The sequence below is a fragment of the Hyperoodon ampullatus genome (assembly GCF_949752795.1).
Source record: "Hyperoodon ampullatus genome assembly, chromosome: 7".
NCBI classification, from domain to species: domain Eukaryota; kingdom Metazoa; phylum Chordata; class Mammalia; order Artiodactyla; family Ziphiidae; genus Hyperoodon; species Hyperoodon ampullatus.
The window spans coordinates 10,760,220-10,778,286 of NC_136920.1; the positions used below are offsets into that span (position 1 = coordinate 10,760,220).

The 18,067-nt window shown below is 57.6% G+C and overlaps 2 protein-coding genes across 3 annotated transcripts; one reads left to right on the forward strand and one right to left on the reverse strand.

Moving 5' to 3' along the window:
• Nucleotides 1–2,024: 2,024 nt before the first annotated feature.
• GPR137 (G protein-coupled receptor 137) lies at nt 2,025–15,676 on the reverse strand. Its single transcript, XM_079707308.1, has 8 exons — nt 15,670–15,676; nt 4,417–4,815; nt 4,284–4,333; nt 3,333–3,558; nt 3,074–3,223; nt 2,820–2,948; nt 2,594–2,709; nt 2,025–2,301 (listed from the first exon to the last, which is right to left on the reverse strand). The coding sequence occupies exons 2-8, from the start codon at nt 4,771–4,773 to the stop codon at nt 2,142–2,144; spliced, it is 1,188 nt and encodes a 395-aa protein (XP_079563434.1). The 5' UTR covers nt 4,774–4,815; nt 15,670–15,676; the 3' UTR covers nt 2,025–2,141.
• BAD (BCL2 associated agonist of cell death) lies at nt 6,542–17,757 on the forward strand. 2 transcript variants are annotated; one of them, XM_079707338.1, is made up of 4 exons: nt 6,542–6,618; nt 6,900–7,094; nt 16,431–16,624; nt 17,256–17,757. In XM_079707338.1, exons 2-4 carry the CDS (start codon nt 6,908–6,910, stop codon nt 17,379–17,381), a joined length of 507 nt encoding a protein of 168 aa, XP_079563464.1. In that variant the 5' UTR covers nt 6,542–6,618; nt 6,900–6,907; the 3' UTR covers nt 17,382–17,757. The 2 variants fall into 2 exon arrangements, with proteins under 2 accessions (XP_079563464.1, XP_079563465.1); XM_079707339.1 differs by lacking the exon at nt 6,542–6,618 and adding an exon at nt 6,630–6,720.
• Nucleotides 17,758–18,067: the final 310 nt, after the last annotated feature.

Here is an 18,067-nt window from a genome sequence, read left to right on the forward strand (position 1 = left end):
GGCCTCGCCGGTGCCTGCCGGCTGGGCCGCGGAGGCGGCGGCAGAGGCAGGGGCGGAGCGGGCGGCCGCCGGTGCTGGGACCCCCCTCCCGCCGCCAGAAGCCCCCCTCCTCCCGCATTTAACCCCTCCGGCGCCGCGCTTCCCTCTGCTGTGCCTCGCCCTCGCCTCCGGCGCAGCTCTCCGCAGACTCTTACCTGCGGCTGCCCAGCCCCCCCAGTCCTGGCCGGTCCCGGGAGATGAGTGGCAGAGGAGCCCGTGAGGGGTCGCCGTTAGGTCAGGCCTGGAGTCTCAGACCGGGGCCCTGGTTCTGCCCTGTTGGCCAGCCAGCGTGGCCAACGGCACGGCCCCAACTTGGACATCAGCCGGCTCACCTCTTCGGACAGGATCCACTCTAATCTCCCAGCATCTTCCAGGCCCACTACCAGGTGGGAAGGGCCCTCAGCTCCCCGCCCCGAGGGACAGCCTGGCCCTTGGGATCTGCACTCATGAGGGAGGGGACCCCAGGGGACAAAGGGGTGGGGGATCCCCTGAGGCAACCTGGAATTGGCCAAGGTAGGGTTGGGACCAAGCTCTGGGAAATCAAGGTGGGGCACCTCCTGCATCCCCATCCCTTGTTCCTCACTTCCATGCCCATCCCAGCCTGGAACTGGTGCCAGCACTCCCTCCCCCACTGTCTGAACAGCAGGGCCCTGGCAGGTCCTGGAACTCAGCTCCTCTCTGCTCTTACCCATTTCTTTACAACTCTGATCTTGCCAAAGACCCTCCTCTTGCCTGGGGGCCTCAGCCTTCACTTGGGTGGTTTTAAGCCTGGGCTCTAAGGCTGACCATCCTCTACCAGTAGGGGGCCTAGACAGTTTACCAAACTCCCCACCTCCCAGTCCCCACTTACAGAAAAGGGATGACTCTCACCTCAGGCTGCTGTTCTGAGCATTAAAGTGGTTGGTATTTGTAAATGCTCAAAACAGAGCCTGGCACTCACAATTAAGTGCCCTACAAATGTTGGCAATTTTCAACAAAAAGCAATTGTCCAGTTTCGAGCTGATTCTCTGAGTCTCAGATGCCTTCTCTGGAGGCCCTGAGGCCTGCCGCTCAGGATAGTCCCAGGTGAAGGGTTTCAAGATGGGCTCCGTGCTAGGCCCCAGGTACTCCCAGGAGCTGGAACAAATGGCCACACACATGGGCAGGAGACAGACCCTCTGATAAATGACTCCCGGCCATGGGACAGGTGACAGACCTGTAAGGGCTGTGACTACAGAGGGCAGTGACTGCACTATTAGGGACAGTCAGGGAAGGGGCCTCCCAGGACCACCAGGCAGGCTGTGTTGGAGCAGCCCAACCATCTGGCCAAATCCACACCTGCTGGGGAGATGGGGGCTGCTCAGTTACTGGCCAACTCCTCCTCCACAGGCCTTGGACTAACTCCTGGACCTGAAGGCCAGGTTGGGCATAATGACAGGGAAACAGGGTCTCTGGAAATCCCTATCCACTAAGGGTAAGAGGCATAGTAGCCATGCAATCACTGTGCCAAGGGACCCAGGAGAGGGGGACACAGTTCCCTGACCTGGAGATGGTAGGCTTCATAAAGGAGGTGAAATTTGAAGCAGATCTTGAGGAAAGAGTAGAAATTATTCAAGTAGCGAGGGGACCAGAGTGGGAGCAGGGCCCTTCTGGTCTTTCTTCCCCTCAGACTGCAGGCTCCTCTGTCACCCACCAGCCTCGGGGGAGGTAAACGGCCCCTGCCCAGCCCAGCAGCCCCCTTCAAGGGCCAGTGTCTGATCAGCCTTAGACCAAACAGGCAACGGTGTGAGAAACACAAGCAGACAACTGACAGACAGTGAACAGACTTGGGGCACAGACACTGTTTATTGAGGGGCAGGCAAAGGAGAGGTAGCTGGCTCTGGTGTAGAAGCAGAGGTGGTAGATCATGCCAGGCTGCTATGAGCATCTGGCAACCAGGGCCATGCCCCCCATCCTAGGGGACAGCACAAGCTCACTACAACATGAGTAGCAAGGAGCCGGCCTGGGAAAGAGGCAGCCACAGCCCCCGGGATCCCGGGCAAGAAGCGGCAGATGAACTTGGCACAGGGGTCTGGGGTGGGAGGGACTGGGGTCTGGGTGTTCTGGGGGGAGATGAAGGGGGATCACGTCTGTGGGGTGGAGTAGAGACTGTGATGGTGGCTGCCTGGTCCCAGAACCTGGGAGAAGAGCAGAGGAGTGGTCCGCGTCTGGCTGCCCCCGCACCAGCCTGGCTCCCGCCCGATGGCACCATACCAGCTGCTGGAGCCTAGGCTGCCTGACATGCTGCAGGCAGAGAAATAGGTTCAGTCCCATGGCAGTCACTAGGACCACAGTCGCAAGAGTTGGGGGAGGGAGAGATACCTAGAAGATCCCAGTGACCCAGACCTCTCTGACTATGGCAAACTTCATCTTGGAGGGAGAGGTGGAGGCTTTAGCAATAGCAAACCGGAGGGGACCTCACCTGGTACAGATCGTGGCACGGGTGGGGGTGTGCGAAGGCCCAGCTGTAGGTCCCCATGGCTCAATGGGGCAACCCGGGAGCCCAGGGGTCCTGAGGTGGAACCGGGACTCCTACCTGGTGCTCTCACCCCGGCTGTGCTCCCAAGAGCAGCCCTCATCCTCGCAGTGTGCCCGGTCGAAGAAGTAGGAACGGGAGCCAAAGACCTGCCCGTTGAGGATGCGGCTGGTGCTCTGGGGGAGGGAGCCGCCATTGATGCTTCCTCCTGCCCCCCACTGCCCTCCCCAACCCCCAGAACCCAGCCCAGGTACCCCCAGTGCCGCCCCTCTCCACTGGCCCTCACCAGGTCCTGTGGGGGCCGGTGCACCCGGAAGAAGCCCACCAGCAGGGTGGTGGGCAGCAGCTCCCACACAAAGAGGATGAGGCCAAACACCAGGTAGCCTTTGTTCCCCAGGTCGTTCACCAGGTCCGCCTGTGGGGAGGCAGGGGCTGTGCCAACCTGCAGTTGTGCCAATGGGGCACCCAGACAGGGCCCAGGCCAGCTTGGGGCCAAGAGCCACAGCTACTGAGGAGGCGGCAGATGTGCCGAATGCCCACCTGATCAGAGACGTTGTACCAGTCATAATCGAAGGCGTCCAGCCGGCTCCGGGGGGCCAAGGCCAGGGCCGCCAGGTTGTAGCAGGCCCGGCTGGCATAGAGCAGAACCATGGCACCACCCATCGCAGCTGCCTGGCACACACTGGTCCCCTGGCACAGATGACAGCAGAGGATCCTTAGGGAGGGTAGGCTCCAGCTTTCTCTCTGAAGACCCCAAACACCCCAAAGGACAATCAGGCATCAGCGCTTGTGGCCCTACCTTGGCCTCCAGGTAGATGCTGGTGGAGGGAGCCCGCCGGGCGACAAGGCAGAGGCAGGCGGCAAGAGAGAGCGCGCAGATAACAAACAGGGAGTCGCTCACCAGGACGCGCACCAGCAGGAGGGCCCAGGGCTGTGCCCGGCGCCGGCGGGACAGCACTGCACACAGCACATTCACCAGCAGAAAGAGCAGCGAGGCCCCCACGAAGGCCCCTCGGACAGCCAGCCTGCGGCCCACAGCACGGTCAGCCCCAGAAGACCACCCTTGGTGCTCCCCAACCACCCAGCCTCCCCCAGGAGACCCCGGTGTCAATCAGAACCTCAGGTCATCCAGTCTGAACCCTGCTCCTCTAGTTTTACAGATGAGGATACTGAAGCTAAAGAGGTCAGAAGATGACTGACGGCTGTGGTGCAGCAGAAAGAGCACTGGATTGGGAGTCAGAAACCTGGGTTTAAGCCCTGGCTGTGCCTCCTGCCAGGTGTGTGATCTTGAACATGTTGCTTTACCTTGCTGGGCCTCAGTGTCTTCACCTCTCAAATGGGGATAATAACAGTTTCACAGGTAAGTTGTAAAAATTAAAGATGTTTGTGAAAGCTCTTAATAAACTGTGAGATGTTATACAAATGACAAAAGTATCACTGCCCAAGGTCACCCAGAAGTGCCCTTTGGCTTTGGAGTTTCCAAGGGCTGGAGCCTCCAACTCTTCCTCCATCATGGATGACATTGGTACCCTCTCCCTTCACAGTATCTCAACTGTTTCTATTATAGTTGTCCTTCACATATGCAATGTCTCTGCTGAGCCATCTGCACCAGATGCCTAACTCTTCCAAGCTTTTCACAAATATTCTGGGTTGTCCTTGCCTCAGACCTACCAGGGAGGAAGGAATGGACACCGGGCTTCTCCCTGCCCCTGACCTGGAGGCTGAACCCACCAGTGTCCCGAGTACTTACAAGCCTCGGCTCATCTCTGGCCGACGCTTTGCCTTGGCCTTGAACACCACCTGGGAGCAGAGACGCCCATCATTCTTTGGGGCCCTTGGGGCTTGCCACCCCACTGCCCACCCCCACCCGTCACCATGGTTACCTGGGCAAAGTAGAGGTTCATAAGCGTCAGTGTGAAGAACTGGAGGCAGACAGGACAGCAGTAGAGAAGCCAGAAGGGCAGTGGCCCCAGACGGTTGGCTCGGGGTGTATCTCGAAAGTAGAAGGAGAAGAGGGTGGTACGCAAGGCAGCCCAGAGCAGACAGAGTGCCAGGAACACCGTCTGATAGCTGAGACGCTTGTGCCCATACAGGAGCACCAGCCAGAGCTGGGCATAGACGGAGAAGAAGAGCAGGGCGTACAGAGTGGTGTAGGCCGCAGTCAGCCCCAGGGTCACGGCGGGCGGCAGCGCAGGCACCAGCCCAGCAGCAGGCACCAGGCCAGACAGGTTACTCTCCATGTCGGGGAGGGAGGCCTGAATCCCGGAGACGAGATGGAGGGGCTGGCAGGGGGCCAGGGAAATAAATACGGAGGGGTGGGAGTTTTAGGGTGCAGAGACAGAGGTGGGGAGCTCAGGGGGAAAGAAGTTGTGGCTGGCCAGCCCCCCCCCCCCCCCGAATAGAGGGACCCTTGCCTTTGCGGGGCACAGGCAACCTGGGTCCCTCACTCAGGGGTGTGGAAGGACAGCCTTTCTTCTCCAGGGCACAGGGGGATGGGGAGCACTGCTCTCTGGGCCAGCCTCAGAGCCGGGGGTGGGGAGGGGGGTGGAGGTGCAGAGGCTGAAGAAGAGGGGTCCCTGGTCTTGGTCGCTGGAGTCGTCCTGGCAGGAGGGGGAGAGCCGGCCAACGCCAGTTTGCTCAGGGTAGCGGCCGCTGCTGGGGACGCTCAACGTCTGGCTCTCCCCCTCCCCAAACTGGGGGACTCTCTCCCCTCCAACAATCCGGATGGGGAGGGCCTCTGCCTTCCGTCCTCGGGATTCCGGACGCTGCCCCCACCCCACCCCCCACTGCGTCTACTCTCCAGCCGCGGGGTGCGGGAGGAGGCCGACGCCGGGTCCTCAGGCCGCCGCTGGGGTAGCCGGCTCCGGTCGCTGGGACGCGGGGCTCCGGCTCCCCGGCTCCCGCTGCTCCGCCCCCTCCTGCGCCTGCGCGGCCGCCGTTCGCTACGCAAATTGCTCAGAGTCTGGCCCCTGCTACGCAGAACCGCGCCGCGCCCGGCGCGGAACCGTCCGAGAATTGGCGCGACTTGCGCCGCCGGCGGGCGTCAGGGGTTACAAGAGGCGGCGAGCGGCCGTGACGCTCGGGCTGCGCCGCGTCCGGCCAGTGCCCGGGTGGGCACTGCCCGGGGCCAGCGGCCCTTGCTTCTTTGGGAGGCCGGCAGTTCCCATGCATCTCTTCCCCATCCTCAAATCGAGATCATGCCGCCCGACCCGGGGCGGTAACGACTTCCCTTCACCCGGTCTCTGAACGAAACTTCCGCCCTCAACCAAGATGGCCTCCGGGGCCCGCCCCCGGGCCTTAACCCGCCTGGCCCCGCAGCCCGCGCTAGCCGGCCCGCGCACTCCCTGGCCGGCGGCGGTTCCCGCTCACCTGGCCCGCCGTCTGCCAGGCGCGAGGCTGCGCGAGGCTCCGCGAGTCCTATGGTCACCCTCACAGGGGCCCCTGTCCCTTCTGCGCCGGGGCAGTCATCCTGCCAGGGCGGAGGCTCCCTCGCTTATCTCGAGTGCTCCCGAATTGGCGCGGGGAGTGGCGCCCCTGATGCGGGCGGTGCGAGGTTTCCACCGCGGGGAGGAGGAAGGGGGACTTCCCGAGCCGGCCACCCGGTTCTGACGGAGCAGTGACAACAACAACAGTTGCATCCGACGGCTGAGCTTCAATTACGGCTTTGCAAAGTGCCTTCACCCACAGTAATCACCACTCAGTTTACAAGGATCACCGACTCCTGAGGGAGGTGTCATTATCCCCATTATACAGGGGTGGGAATTAAGGCCCAGAGGGCGTGAAGGACTTGTCAGCAGGAGCTGGCCCCCAGATGGGGACCCCAAAGAACCCCTCATCTGCTCCCACACACGCCCAAGGCATAAGGAAGTCGGGAGCTGAGCATCCGGAGACGTAGAAGGGACCCAGGAGGAAGGTGGTGGGCGGGGCCCGTAGTGGCCCCGCCTGCTGGCCAGTTAGTGACATTTCGAGAGCTGATTGGGCCGTGTCGGTGACAGTTCGCGTTGCCCAGGCAACTAGGGCTGGGCTCCCTCGGTGCTAGAGGGACGCGGCGGGCCCGGGTCAGGGGCCTCGAGATCGGGCTTGGGGTGAGACCTGTGTGCCATCACCACGGGCGGGTCTGGCCGAGGCCTGAGTAGGGGCCTGGGGCTGCTCTACCGCCCTAGGGCTCTGAGAGATTTAGATCCTGGGTGGGTAGGTTGAGCTTCTTGCTGGGCCAGACTCAACGGACAGATTGGGGCCTGGGAGGCAGGGTGGACCTGGGGTTCTGAGGTGGGAGAGGGAGCCAGGCATGCCTGCGCCCCCCCACAACCGCCGGCCCCCGTTAGCCCCAGCTGTGCCCTAACCACCTACCATCTTACCCCCGCAGCCCAGAGCATGTTCCAGATCCCAGAGTTTGAGCAGAGTGAGCAGGAAGACTCCAGCCCTGCAGATAGGGGCCTGGGCCCCAGCCCCACAGGGGACAGGCCCCCAGGTCCCAGCAAGCACCGGCAAACGGCCCCAGGCCTCCTGGGGGAAGCTGGTCACCAGCAGGGGCAGCCAGCCAGCAGCAGCCACCATGGAGGTAGGCACCCCTGCCCCAAGAACAACCACCTGCTTGTCCACCTGGCCTCCAGCCCAGTAGCTCCCTGCACCCCAGCCACATCCACACTCACTGGGTGGCCTTGAGCAAGTCCCTAACCTTTCTTCACCCCAGCTTCCTCCTCGGTAAAACAGAGCAATTAGTCGCCACCAAGGTAGTGCTGTGGGGATGACTAGCAGGAATACCTAAGAAGCACTTAATTATAGAGCTGGTGCTTAGTAAATGGTCAAAGTATTTAGCTCTTAGCTTAGGGCCAGGACAGAATCACTGAGAGGCAACTTGCCTTAGGTCACACTTGCTTGGCATTTCCTTGGGGCTAGAAGACTTGGTGGTGCCCTGCCCCAGGCTAGCACTTTCCCTGAGATCCTGGGATCCAGCCTTCCAGCCCCAGCTATGTTCTTCCCAGCCCTGTGGCTCACACCCACACGCGGGCTGTCCTTGCCAGTTGCCAGGGCCAGGTGACCCCCAGAGGCAGACAGCCCTACCAGGCAGCAGGTCTGTGTGCGGCTGGGGAAGCATCGGCTGTCCTCCACACCTACTGAGGGGGACTCAGCGCTGAGATGGAAGGACGGGCCCTGGAGGGCAGTGGCCATTTCTCTGTAGTCCCCACCTCCCCAGTGGCCAGCACAAGCCTTGGCACCTGGAACAACCACAGAGATCTTCTGAAAACAAAACTCATGTCCCTCACCTGTGGAAGCCGAATTGACACCCTCCCATTTTCAGGAGCAGGAAGGCTTATTAAGACCCCCTCCCCAGGGAATTCCCTGGCAGTCCATTGGTTAGGACTCAGCGCTTTCACTACCTAGGACCCGGGTTCAATCCCTGGTCAGGGAACTAGGATCCTGCAAGCCACGAGGCGCAGCCAAAAAAAAAGAAACAAACAAACTAAGAAACAAAAAGGTTGGTATTCAGTTATTAGTCAGGGATATAATCTCTAAAACAAAACAAAACAAAAAACCCTCCCTAGGGCTTCCCTGGTGGAGCAGTGGTTGAGAGTCCGCCTGCCGATGCAGGGGAAACGGGTTCGTGCCCCAGTCTGGGAAGATCCCACATGCCGCGGAGCGGCTGGGCCCGTGAGCCATGGCCGCTGGGCCTGTGTGTCCAGAGCCTGTGCTCCGCAATGGGAGAGGCCACAACAGTGAGAGGCCCACATACCGCAAAAAAAAAAAAAAAAAAAAAAAAAACCCTCCCTAGCCCGCTGTCTGTCACACTGAACTCCGCAGGCTTTCTTTAACTTACAGATTTTTGCACTTGCTATTTTTCTGCTTGAAACAGCTTTCTACCTCCCCACCTGGCTGTCCCTTCCCATCTTCTGTGTCAAGTGCTGAATGTATGTTCCAGCTGCCAGGGGTTCATCAGTGACCAGAAGAGAGAAACCCTTGCCCTTGTGGTTGCCCACATTCTAGTAGGTGGAGGGAGACAAGCCATAAACAAAGAAACAAAGTAGCGAGTGATGCATTAGAAGATGATGCACTACATGACACACTCTTGACTTTCTCATTGGAATCCAGGGTACTGGGGGGCCCGGGGAGTGATTTTAACTGAGGTGGTCAGGGTGGGCCTTGGTAAGAAGCAACATTTCAGCAAAGGCTAGAATCAGTGAGGGGTGAGCCAGGCAGAGGTCTCTGGGAAGACAGATGCAGGCAGAGACCTGCAGGCTGAGGGAAGGGCACATGCAAAGGCCCTGAGGGCAGGACACAGTTCAGGCCAGTGAGGGGAGGGAGGTTGGAGACTCATCAAGAGTTAAGGGATGGGCTTCCCTGGTGGCGCAGTGGTTGAGAGTCCGCCTGCCAATGCAGGGGACACGGGTTCGTGCCCCGGTCCGGGAAGATCCCACATGCCACGGAGCGGCTAGGCCTGTGAGCCATGGCCACTGAGCCTGCACATCCGGAGCCTGTGCTCCGCAACGGGAGAGGCCACAGCAGTGAGAGGCCCGCGTACCACAAAAAAAAAAAAAAAAAAAAGGAGTTAAGGGAGGAGGAGGGGCTCGTGGGCAGGGCCTTCAAGGCCCAGGTAAGGACTCTTTCACTCTGAGTGAAAACCTGGAGGGCTTTGATCTGATTTGGACCTCGAGAGAATCACCAGGCCCCTGTGTTGAGCCGGGTCTGCAATGGGCAGAGGCAGGGGCAGTGCCACAGGGGAGGATGGTGGCCTGTGCCAGGCTGGTGGCAGTTGAAGTGGTAAGCAGCTGGACTCTGGGTTTCTCTCGAAGGTACAGCTGGCAGGATTTGCTGGCAGACAGATGTGGGGTGTGAGGCACAGAGAAGATGGCTGCAAGGGATCTGGCCTGGGCGCCTGGAAGGCTGGAGTCGCTCTTAACTGAGATGGAACTGAGACGGCGTGGGGTAAGATCAGGGGCCCTGTTTGGGCCAGAGCAGGTTAGACGTGCCTTTTGGGCATCCAGGTAGAGACTTCTAGTAGGGATAGATACCCGTAGAAGCTGGCAGTCGCTGATGTAGTGTTCTGTGGGCCCTGGGAGCCAGTGTAGACAGGGGAGGACCTGGACTGAGCCCGGGGATCCAGTCTGCAGAGGGCAGCAGGAGAGGAGGAGTCAGCACTGGGGGCTGAGAAGGAGGGAGCGGTCTGGGAAGGAAAGGGAGAGCTGAACCTGTGAGGCTCCTTCCAGGGCCGCTAGAGGAGGACTGGGAGTGAGCACTGGACTCGACACAGGGCCAGTGCAGCTTGGGTGGCAAGTGGGGAAGGATGATAGGAAGAGAATTGGAGGTAGAAAGGAGAGCCCACCCCCTCTTGGCAGCTGAGCTCTGGCAAAGAGGAACAGAGGAGCGGGTGGCAGCTGAAGGCCCAAGGAGAGTCAGGGAAGGGTTGTTTTATTATGTCTTTTACGATAGAAAGGGAAAAGAAAAGAGCATTTGTGGGGGGGGGGGGCCATGCTGCGCGGCTTGGCTTGTGGGATCTTAGTTCCCCAACCAGGGATGGAACCCATGCCCCCTGCAGTGGAAGCACGGAGTCTTAACCACTGGACCGCCAGGGAGTTCCCAAAAGATCATGTTTATAAGCTGATGGAGTAATCCAGGAGCGAGGAAAATACTGGAGGATGCAGAAGAGAAGGGAAGCTTGCTGGAGAGGTGTCCTTGAGTAGGAGAGAGCAGTCTGGTGTGCAGGGGAGGGGCGGCTCAGCTAAGAGCAGTGGAGGGCACGGGGGAGATACCTCGTGGGGACTAGTAGAAGTCTCTCTCGTGGGTGCTTCCAGTTTCCTGGTAAAAGGAAGCCAGGTCTTGAGCCAGGAGTGAGAGCGGGGAGAGGGATGGGGGCTGAGGGGGAGAGAGAAGCAGGTTTGAAACGGTTGTCTTGGCCTAGAGGATGGAGTGTGGAAGGTGTGGTGGGCAACATCTAGGGTGCCACTGGGTCTTGTGACCGTGAATTTGAACTGAGGTGGCACGGCTGTGCTTTTCTCCAGCCTCACTGGCCAATCGGCTGCCTGTGGGAACTGGCAGGGAGTTGGCCTTAACCAGAACTGTGCTGGTCTCAGCCCAGTGAGAGAGGTGGCTGGGGGCTTAGCTCCTGTGCAGTGTAAGCTGGCCAGGTGTGAGGAGTCCCAGCATCATTAGAGTTGGGGTGCCAAGGCAGGGAGGGAGCTGGGAAGGACCACTTCGGTGCTATGAATGAATGAAGACATGAGCGGCTAAGGGAGTGGCTGGGGAGAGTGCAGCAGGGAGCTCCAGTAATCTCCTGCACCCACAAGGGGCCCACCCTGTGGGCGGTGGGTGCTTGAGGCCCGGAGCGGGAAGGGTGGCACAGCCCAAGAAACTAGATTTGTGGAGGAGGGAGTGAGAATGGTCTGAAGCAGCAATAAGCCAAGGGGATGCCTATCCCAGCTCCAGGTCCAGCCATGAGGAGGCCTGCAGGGGAGAAAATAGCCACCATGTAAGAGGACTGCACTGGATTCCTTAAACTTTTTTTTTTAATTAATTAATTTTTGGCAGCATTGAGTCTTTGTTGCTGCATGCAGGCTTTCTCTAGTTTTAGCTGGGGCTACTCTTCGTGGCGGTGTGCAGACTTCTCATTGCAGTGGCTTCTCTTATTGTGAAGCACGGGCTCTAGGTGTGGGATTCAGTAGTTGTGGCTCGTGGGCTCAGTAGTTGTGGCTCACGGGATCTAGAGCGCAGGTTCAGTAGTTGTGGCTCATGGGCTTAGTTGCTCCAGCCATGTGGGATCTTCCCTGACCAGGGCTCGAACCCGTGTCCCCTGCATTGGCAGGCGGATTCTTAACCACTGCGCCACCAGGGAAGCCCATCCTTAAACTTTGGACTTAGTTTTCGATGTCTAAAAAGCAAGTGATTTTTCCATAAAAGATCCGCAAGTGCCAGTGACCTGCCAGAGCCACAGGTCCACTGCCCCCTCCAGATGGGCAGGGTCCTGTCACTCTTCATATTCCCTGCCTCCACACCCCTGCTGTAGTGGACTGCGTGTGTCCCCAGGGCAGGCCTGTGGCCACCTTGTGTGCTGTGACAGCTCCATTGCATAGCCTGGTGCCTGGGGCGGCTGGTGCGTGGATGATGGAGAGGGGAGGAAGGACATGCAGTGGGAGAAGCAGCCCAGTGCCAGGCCCTGGGCCAGACTGCAGGGTTCAAACTCAGCTCTCCCCTCTATTGGTAGGTTGAGCTTGAGCAGGTTACTTAACTCACTCTGCCTCAGTTTTCTTTGTTTTTCCTTTTTTAAAAATTGAAGTGTAGTCAATTTACAATGATGTGTTAGTTTCAGGTGTACAGCAAAAGTGATTCAGTTATACATACATATACATATATATATTCCTGTTCAGATTCTTTTCCATTATAGGTTATTACAAGATATTGAATACAGTTCCCAGTGCTATACAGTAAATCCTTGTTGTTTATCTGTTTTATGTATAGTAGTATGTATCTGTTAATCCCAAAGTCCTGGGAATCCCCTGGCAGTCCAGTGCTTAGCACTCAGCGCTTTCACTGCCATGGCCCAGGTTTGATCCCTGATTGGGGAACTAAGATCCCACAAGCCGAGCATGCTATGGCCGAAAAGAAAAAAATATCCCCAAATCCTAATTTATCCCTTCCCACCTCCTTTCCCCTTTGGTAACTGTAAGTTTGTTTTCTATGTCTGTGAGTCTATTTCTGTTTTGTAAGTAAGTTCATTTGTATAATTTTTTTAGATTTCACATATAAGTGATATCATGTGATATTTTCTTTCTCTGACTTCACTTACTATGGTAATCTCTAGGTCCATCCATGTTGCTACAAATGGCATTATGTCATTCTTTTTTATGGCTGAGTAATATTCCATTGTATATATATACCACATCTTCTCTATCCATGCATTGTCGATGGACATTTAGGTTGCGATGAACATTGGGCACCTCAGTTTTCTTGTCCGTAAAATGGGAATAGAACTAGTCCCACCTCATAGGGTTGTTGTGAGCATCTGATGCATTAATATAGGAAAAGTGCTTAGAAACAGTGCCTAGCACAGAGGAGGGTTTGGTGTTCTTACTATTACTGCAGTTGTTATTGTTACAGCGAGTTGGCCCAGGCCCTGAGAAGACCTGGGGACTGCCGTTCATTCAGAGGGGTTAAGAGACATGAATAGCCAATGCCCCTCTGATGGCAGACAAGGAAGTGTAGGTTAGAACCATAATGTTAGGGCTTTGAAGGCCATGCCCAGGAGTTTGGAGTTTATCTCATAGGCAATGGGGAGCCACTGAAGGTTTTTTTTTTTTTTGGCTGCATTAGGTCTTTGTTGCTGTGTGTGGGCTTTCTCTAGTTGCAGCGAGCGGGGGCTACTCTTCGCTGTGTTGCACGGGCTTCTCATTGCGGTGGCTTCTCTTGTTGCGGAGCACAGGCTCTAGGCGCGCGGGCTTCAGTAGCTGTGGCATGCGGGCTCAGTAGTTGTGGTGCATGGGCTTAGTTGCTCCGCGGCATGTGGGATCTTCCCAGACCAGGGCTCGAACCCGTGTCCCCTGCATTGGCAGGCGGATTCTTAATCACTGTGCCACCGGGGAAGTCCCAAAGAAGAATAATATTTTATTTCAGTGTCCCAAATACAATTTTGTGATGGAATACAGCAATGCATAGCCATGTATATATTGTTTCTGGCTTCTTTCAAGCTATGACTGCAATGTTGAGTAGTTGTGACAGAGACTGTGTGGCCTGCAATGCCCGAAATATTTACTATGTGGCCCTTTACAGAAAACATTTGCCAGCCTCTGCTTTAGTGTTTTCTGATTTCCTCAGCTCTGAGCAAGGTGGGGGTATGTTCTCTACAGGACAGTAAGGGGCTTTTGTACCCCAAACGGCTTTGGGGACACAGGAAGCTGGTCCAAGACATGACAGGCAGCGCGCCTGCTCAGGGAGGAGTGCCACGCTGCTCTCCTGCTGTGGGTGAGCAGTAAGTGAACCACCCACGTGTGGTAGAGCAGGATCCAAACCCAGCCCTGCCTGATGGCAAAGCCTCACTGCCTCAAACTGTCTGGAACATCACTGTTTTAATGAAGTGTGCAAGGATGCTCACAGAAGCATGAACATGGATGTGTCCAGCCCCATGCACGTACCCAGAAGCCCAATGGGTAAAGAACTTAAAGCCTGGTTGGTGGTGGGCCTTGGGGCACCTCCAGCCCTAGGCCCCTCCCAATTCCCCACCCCAGCCCCAGGCAGGCTCTCTGGAAGGATGGTGTGAGTGGGCAGGCCTGGGCACCCACCCATGCTTACAACCAGACAGGAGCCACGCCCACTCTCTCACCCTTACTTTCCCCAAACTGGGAGAGGCCACCTCTGCCATGCCCCGGGGCATGTAGGGGTGAGAGCTGATTGAAGGTTGGATGCATAGGGTGGGAGGGGCATATCCACTTCCCCCAGGGAGTTCACAGAAAATCCCTCAGATTTTTTTCTAGTAAACAGAGGACACTTAACTGTTCAGTTTACACTTAGGAGTGTCATTTTGACAATGGCTGGCTTGGTGTTGCTAAATCCATGGCTTTGGTAAAAATCCCCACTCCTGAGGGTAGGCCCCTGGTAGAGCTGGCACTTACAGAAGGACCAGGGGTGCCTTCCCAGACCTGAGCCCCCAAGGTGGCCCATGGTGCTGCTGGGGGGAGCCGGGGGCATGAGAGTTAAGCACACAGGCACAGGAGCCAGACTGGTTGGCTTGGAATCCCAGCTCTGCCATCTACTAGCTGTGTGACCTTGGGCAAGTTACTTACCCTCTCTATGCCTTAGTTTTCTCCTCTGTAAAATGGGGACAGGGAGTAACCGCCTTCATAGGATGTGATGAGGACGTAAGGAATTGACACACGTGAAGCAACACTTCCAACCTGACACGGCGAGTGCTCTTCTGCTTGTTCTGATTCCTAGGCGAGGGTGCAGTGTCCAAACCAAGTGCCCACCTGCCAATCACTCATCTTCTGGCCCTTGGGCCTTGCATCTGTCAAGTGTGGAGGTGTGTGTATTCTTAGTGCTAGTAAAGGAAAATAATAGCTGATGGTTCCTGAGCATTTAAGTGACCGGGCAGGGTGTACCAGCTGTGCGACCCTGGGCAAGTTCCTAACCTCTCTGTGCTTCTACTTCCTCATGTGTAAACCAGGGAGAACTTGGCCTCTGCCTCACTGGGAAGCTGGGAGCCTTCAGGACATGAAAAATGCAGAATAGGGTGCTCTCCCTGTGTCATTTGTTCTCGTGGAGGTCCTGGGGTCTGGGGTCCATTTCACAGAGGACTACACTGAGGCCCCAAGGGATTAAAGAAAAGGCCCCAGGTCACAAAGCAGGAAGGTGGTGGTGGGGACCCCGACCCTGCTGCCCACGCCTCATGGAACTGGTCAGCGCTCTGCAGATGGGCCTATTCTCATCAGGGGTCTTGCTGCTCTCGGCTCCTTAGCCCCCACCCCCAATCCTGACTGCTGATTTAGCTGCCCGTTCCCCACTGCCAACTCACTCCTCAAAGGCTTTATGGTCTCCCTACCTACCTGACCTCAGGCTTTGGTGAAGCCCAGGAGCTCCGACCACCCGCTTAGCCTAGGCCTTTCTGGATCCAGCCCCCTCTTCCCTTTTTGGCTTTCTCAGCCATGTGTCTGGAGATGGCACCCTTGGCGGCCCAGCAGCCCTGGAGCTGACCCACAGGCCTTTTGGGAGGGGATGAGACAGTTACCCCTGGCTTCAAGACCTGGTTTAGATCTTACTTTCTCCAAAACGCCTCCCTGTGGACGCTGGTCCCCTGCACTTCTTCCATGCCTGTCTTTCACTCTATACTTAGCTCTGGATTTTTGCTCCTGGGAGTGTTCTAGGTCTTTGCTGGACTGCGTACGGGGGTGGGGTTGGCAGGAGTTCGCGGGATGGCACACAGTACATAGGTCAGTCAAACTCAGGACACACCTCTTTGCATAATGATCCATCGCGCCCTTTCAGCTTACAAAGCACTTTCCCGCTCTTTATGTGACCCTTATGCAGTCACTGGTAGGAAGGACTAGGTTTATCCCCACAGAGAGGTGAGGGCACAGGTTCAGGGAGTCGAAGGGCAGCTGGACAAGGGAAGTGAAACTCAATGGATAATCATTGGACTCTGGATTCCAACAAACCTCTAGGGACGTCTCGCGTCAGAGCTTCACAGCTGTGGGACCCTGGACAAGTCTTAACCTCTCTTAAGCCTCTGTCTTCTCATCTGCAAAGTGGAAGCAATGTTAGTACTCACCTCCCAGGATTGTTAGAAGGGTAATGAAGTAATGCCCAGGGCCTACTAGCGCACAGTAAGTGCTCCCTAAGTATTACCTAAAGTCAACGGACCTTTCTGGACAATTTCTCCAAAGTGGGTGCTGTGAGAGGTACAGACACGCTGCTGACAGGCTCTTGTTCTCTGGGGGCCCAAGGTCTCCTGTAGGCCACAACAGTGAAACAAGTGGACCCCAGCAGGTCAGCTGCAGGTCGCCTGGCTGGGGCAACCTCCTCATCCAGGGGACTGGTTTCCTCTGCGAGGGAATGGGGCTGAGCAAAGAGCTACCGGCCCAGGGGGTTGCTGGGAAGCCCCAGCGTCTCGCACTCGCAGCTCTAACTACTAGTTCTTATGCCCTTATTTTGTGCCAGGCACAGAGGAAAGTCATTTTATACACTAAGGGCCTGGCCCATTATTGGGGCTCAATTAAGATTTGTGGGAAGTTAATTCGAATCTTCACAGAAGCCCCATGAGCTTCCCTTAGGAGGGAACTGGGGCTCTGAGAGGTAAAGTGATGTGCACGCAAAGACCACAGCGGGCCGACGGAGCTAATGCTGAGGGCTTCGGCAGGGCTGGGGGCACAGAGGAGTTAAGATTCACGTCGTCCCCACCCCCTGACCTTCTCTGCAGGTACCGGGGCTGTGGATACCCGGAGTCGCCACAGCTCCTACCCCGCGGGGACGGAGGATGAAGAAGGGACGGAGGAGGAGGAGCCCAGCCCCTTCCGGGGCCGCTCGCGCTCGGCGCCCCCCAACCTCTGGGCTGCACAGCGATATGGCCGCGAGCTCCGGAGGATGAGCGACGAGTTCCACGGCTCCTTCAAGGTGAGCTCCGGCCGGGGCGCGCGAGGCACCGTAGTCCCGAAGCATGCCGGGACCTATACTCCCGGGGCTCCTCCCACTGGGCTGTCCCATTCGAGTCCCACTGCATGTCGGGATTTGCGGTCTCGGGACTCCTCCCTCCCTCCAGCCTGTCCTTTCCAGAGTCCCAGGGCATTTCGGGATCTGTAACCCAGGCCCCGCTCCAGAAGGCGAAGGCTCCTGGGTTCCTCAAATCCTTTGAGCGCGGGGCATGCTGGCATCTGTGCTCCTGACCGACCCTTTTCGGATATCCGGGTTCCTGGACCTCAATTTAGGAACCGCTTCTTTAATTTTCGAATTACGGTCCCATCTTCCAGGTGCTAGATCTCCAGCTCTGGTGCTTACAGGGTCCTAGGCATCCTCTCTTCCCGCCCCCGGCATGGAGGGTCTGGGATCTAACCAGTCCACTCCTAAGGGCCCAAGCGATCTCATGCTTAGTAGTAAGGAGACCCCTCGGTACAGGGCCTGCTGGGAGCTATTGTCTTTATCTCCCCCGGAATCTCACTTGGCGGTGGGATCCCGGAAGCGGAGGGGCCAGCCTCGAGCTGCCAGGATAAGCTAATTCACTTAACCCTTTCCTCCTCCCACCCCGAAGGGACTTCCTCGCCCGAAGAGCGCGGGCACAGCGACGCAGATGCGACAAAGCCCCAGCTGGACGCGCTTCCTTCAGTCCTGGTGGAACCGGAACTTGGGAAGAGGAGGCTCCGCCCCCTCCCAGTGACCTTCTGTCCCACGTCCCGAATCTCCCAACCTCTGCTGGCGGCCATCTTGGGAGTGGGCGGAAGTCTTTTCTGCAGGCCTTATGCAAAAGGAGGCGCAGTTTCGTCCCTTTCAGAAGGAGGCGGTCTGACCCAGAGCCCAATTCCCTTCCGGTGTGTGCGAGGACCGCGGAGGGGCTCGGCCCCCATCGGATGTTTTGAAGTTTTTCCGCCCTTAGGTGCTGGAACTGGCCCTGTGACCCCGCCCCCGGCGCTGGGCTGCCACCTTCGCCTTCGCCCGTTGCGAGCCGGAATTAACCCTAACTTCGCCAGAACCCTTTCCTCCGCGGTAACGCTGCGGGCCGAGGCTCGCTAGAAATGTGCTAATAAAGACCGCGTCTGTGCCGTGGAGTCTCCTATGTCCGTCGCTTGGGGCTTCGCGGGCAGGGGGAGCGATAGCACTGACAGAGTTTCAAAAGATGCCCCTGTTTCATATATAAGGGAAATTGAGGCTGTTTCTGAGTGACATCATGGGACCGAGATCAGAGAGGGGTTGAGGCGGCGAGCACAGCCACGGCTGCTTGGCCTCCGGGAAGCGGAGAGCGACCGGACCTCGGGGACCTCCAGGTCCTTATCTCTAATATGGTAATTGGGAACTGCAGGCCGACTGGCCGCCGGAATTCCACGCACTGCAAACCGTGCCGCAGTC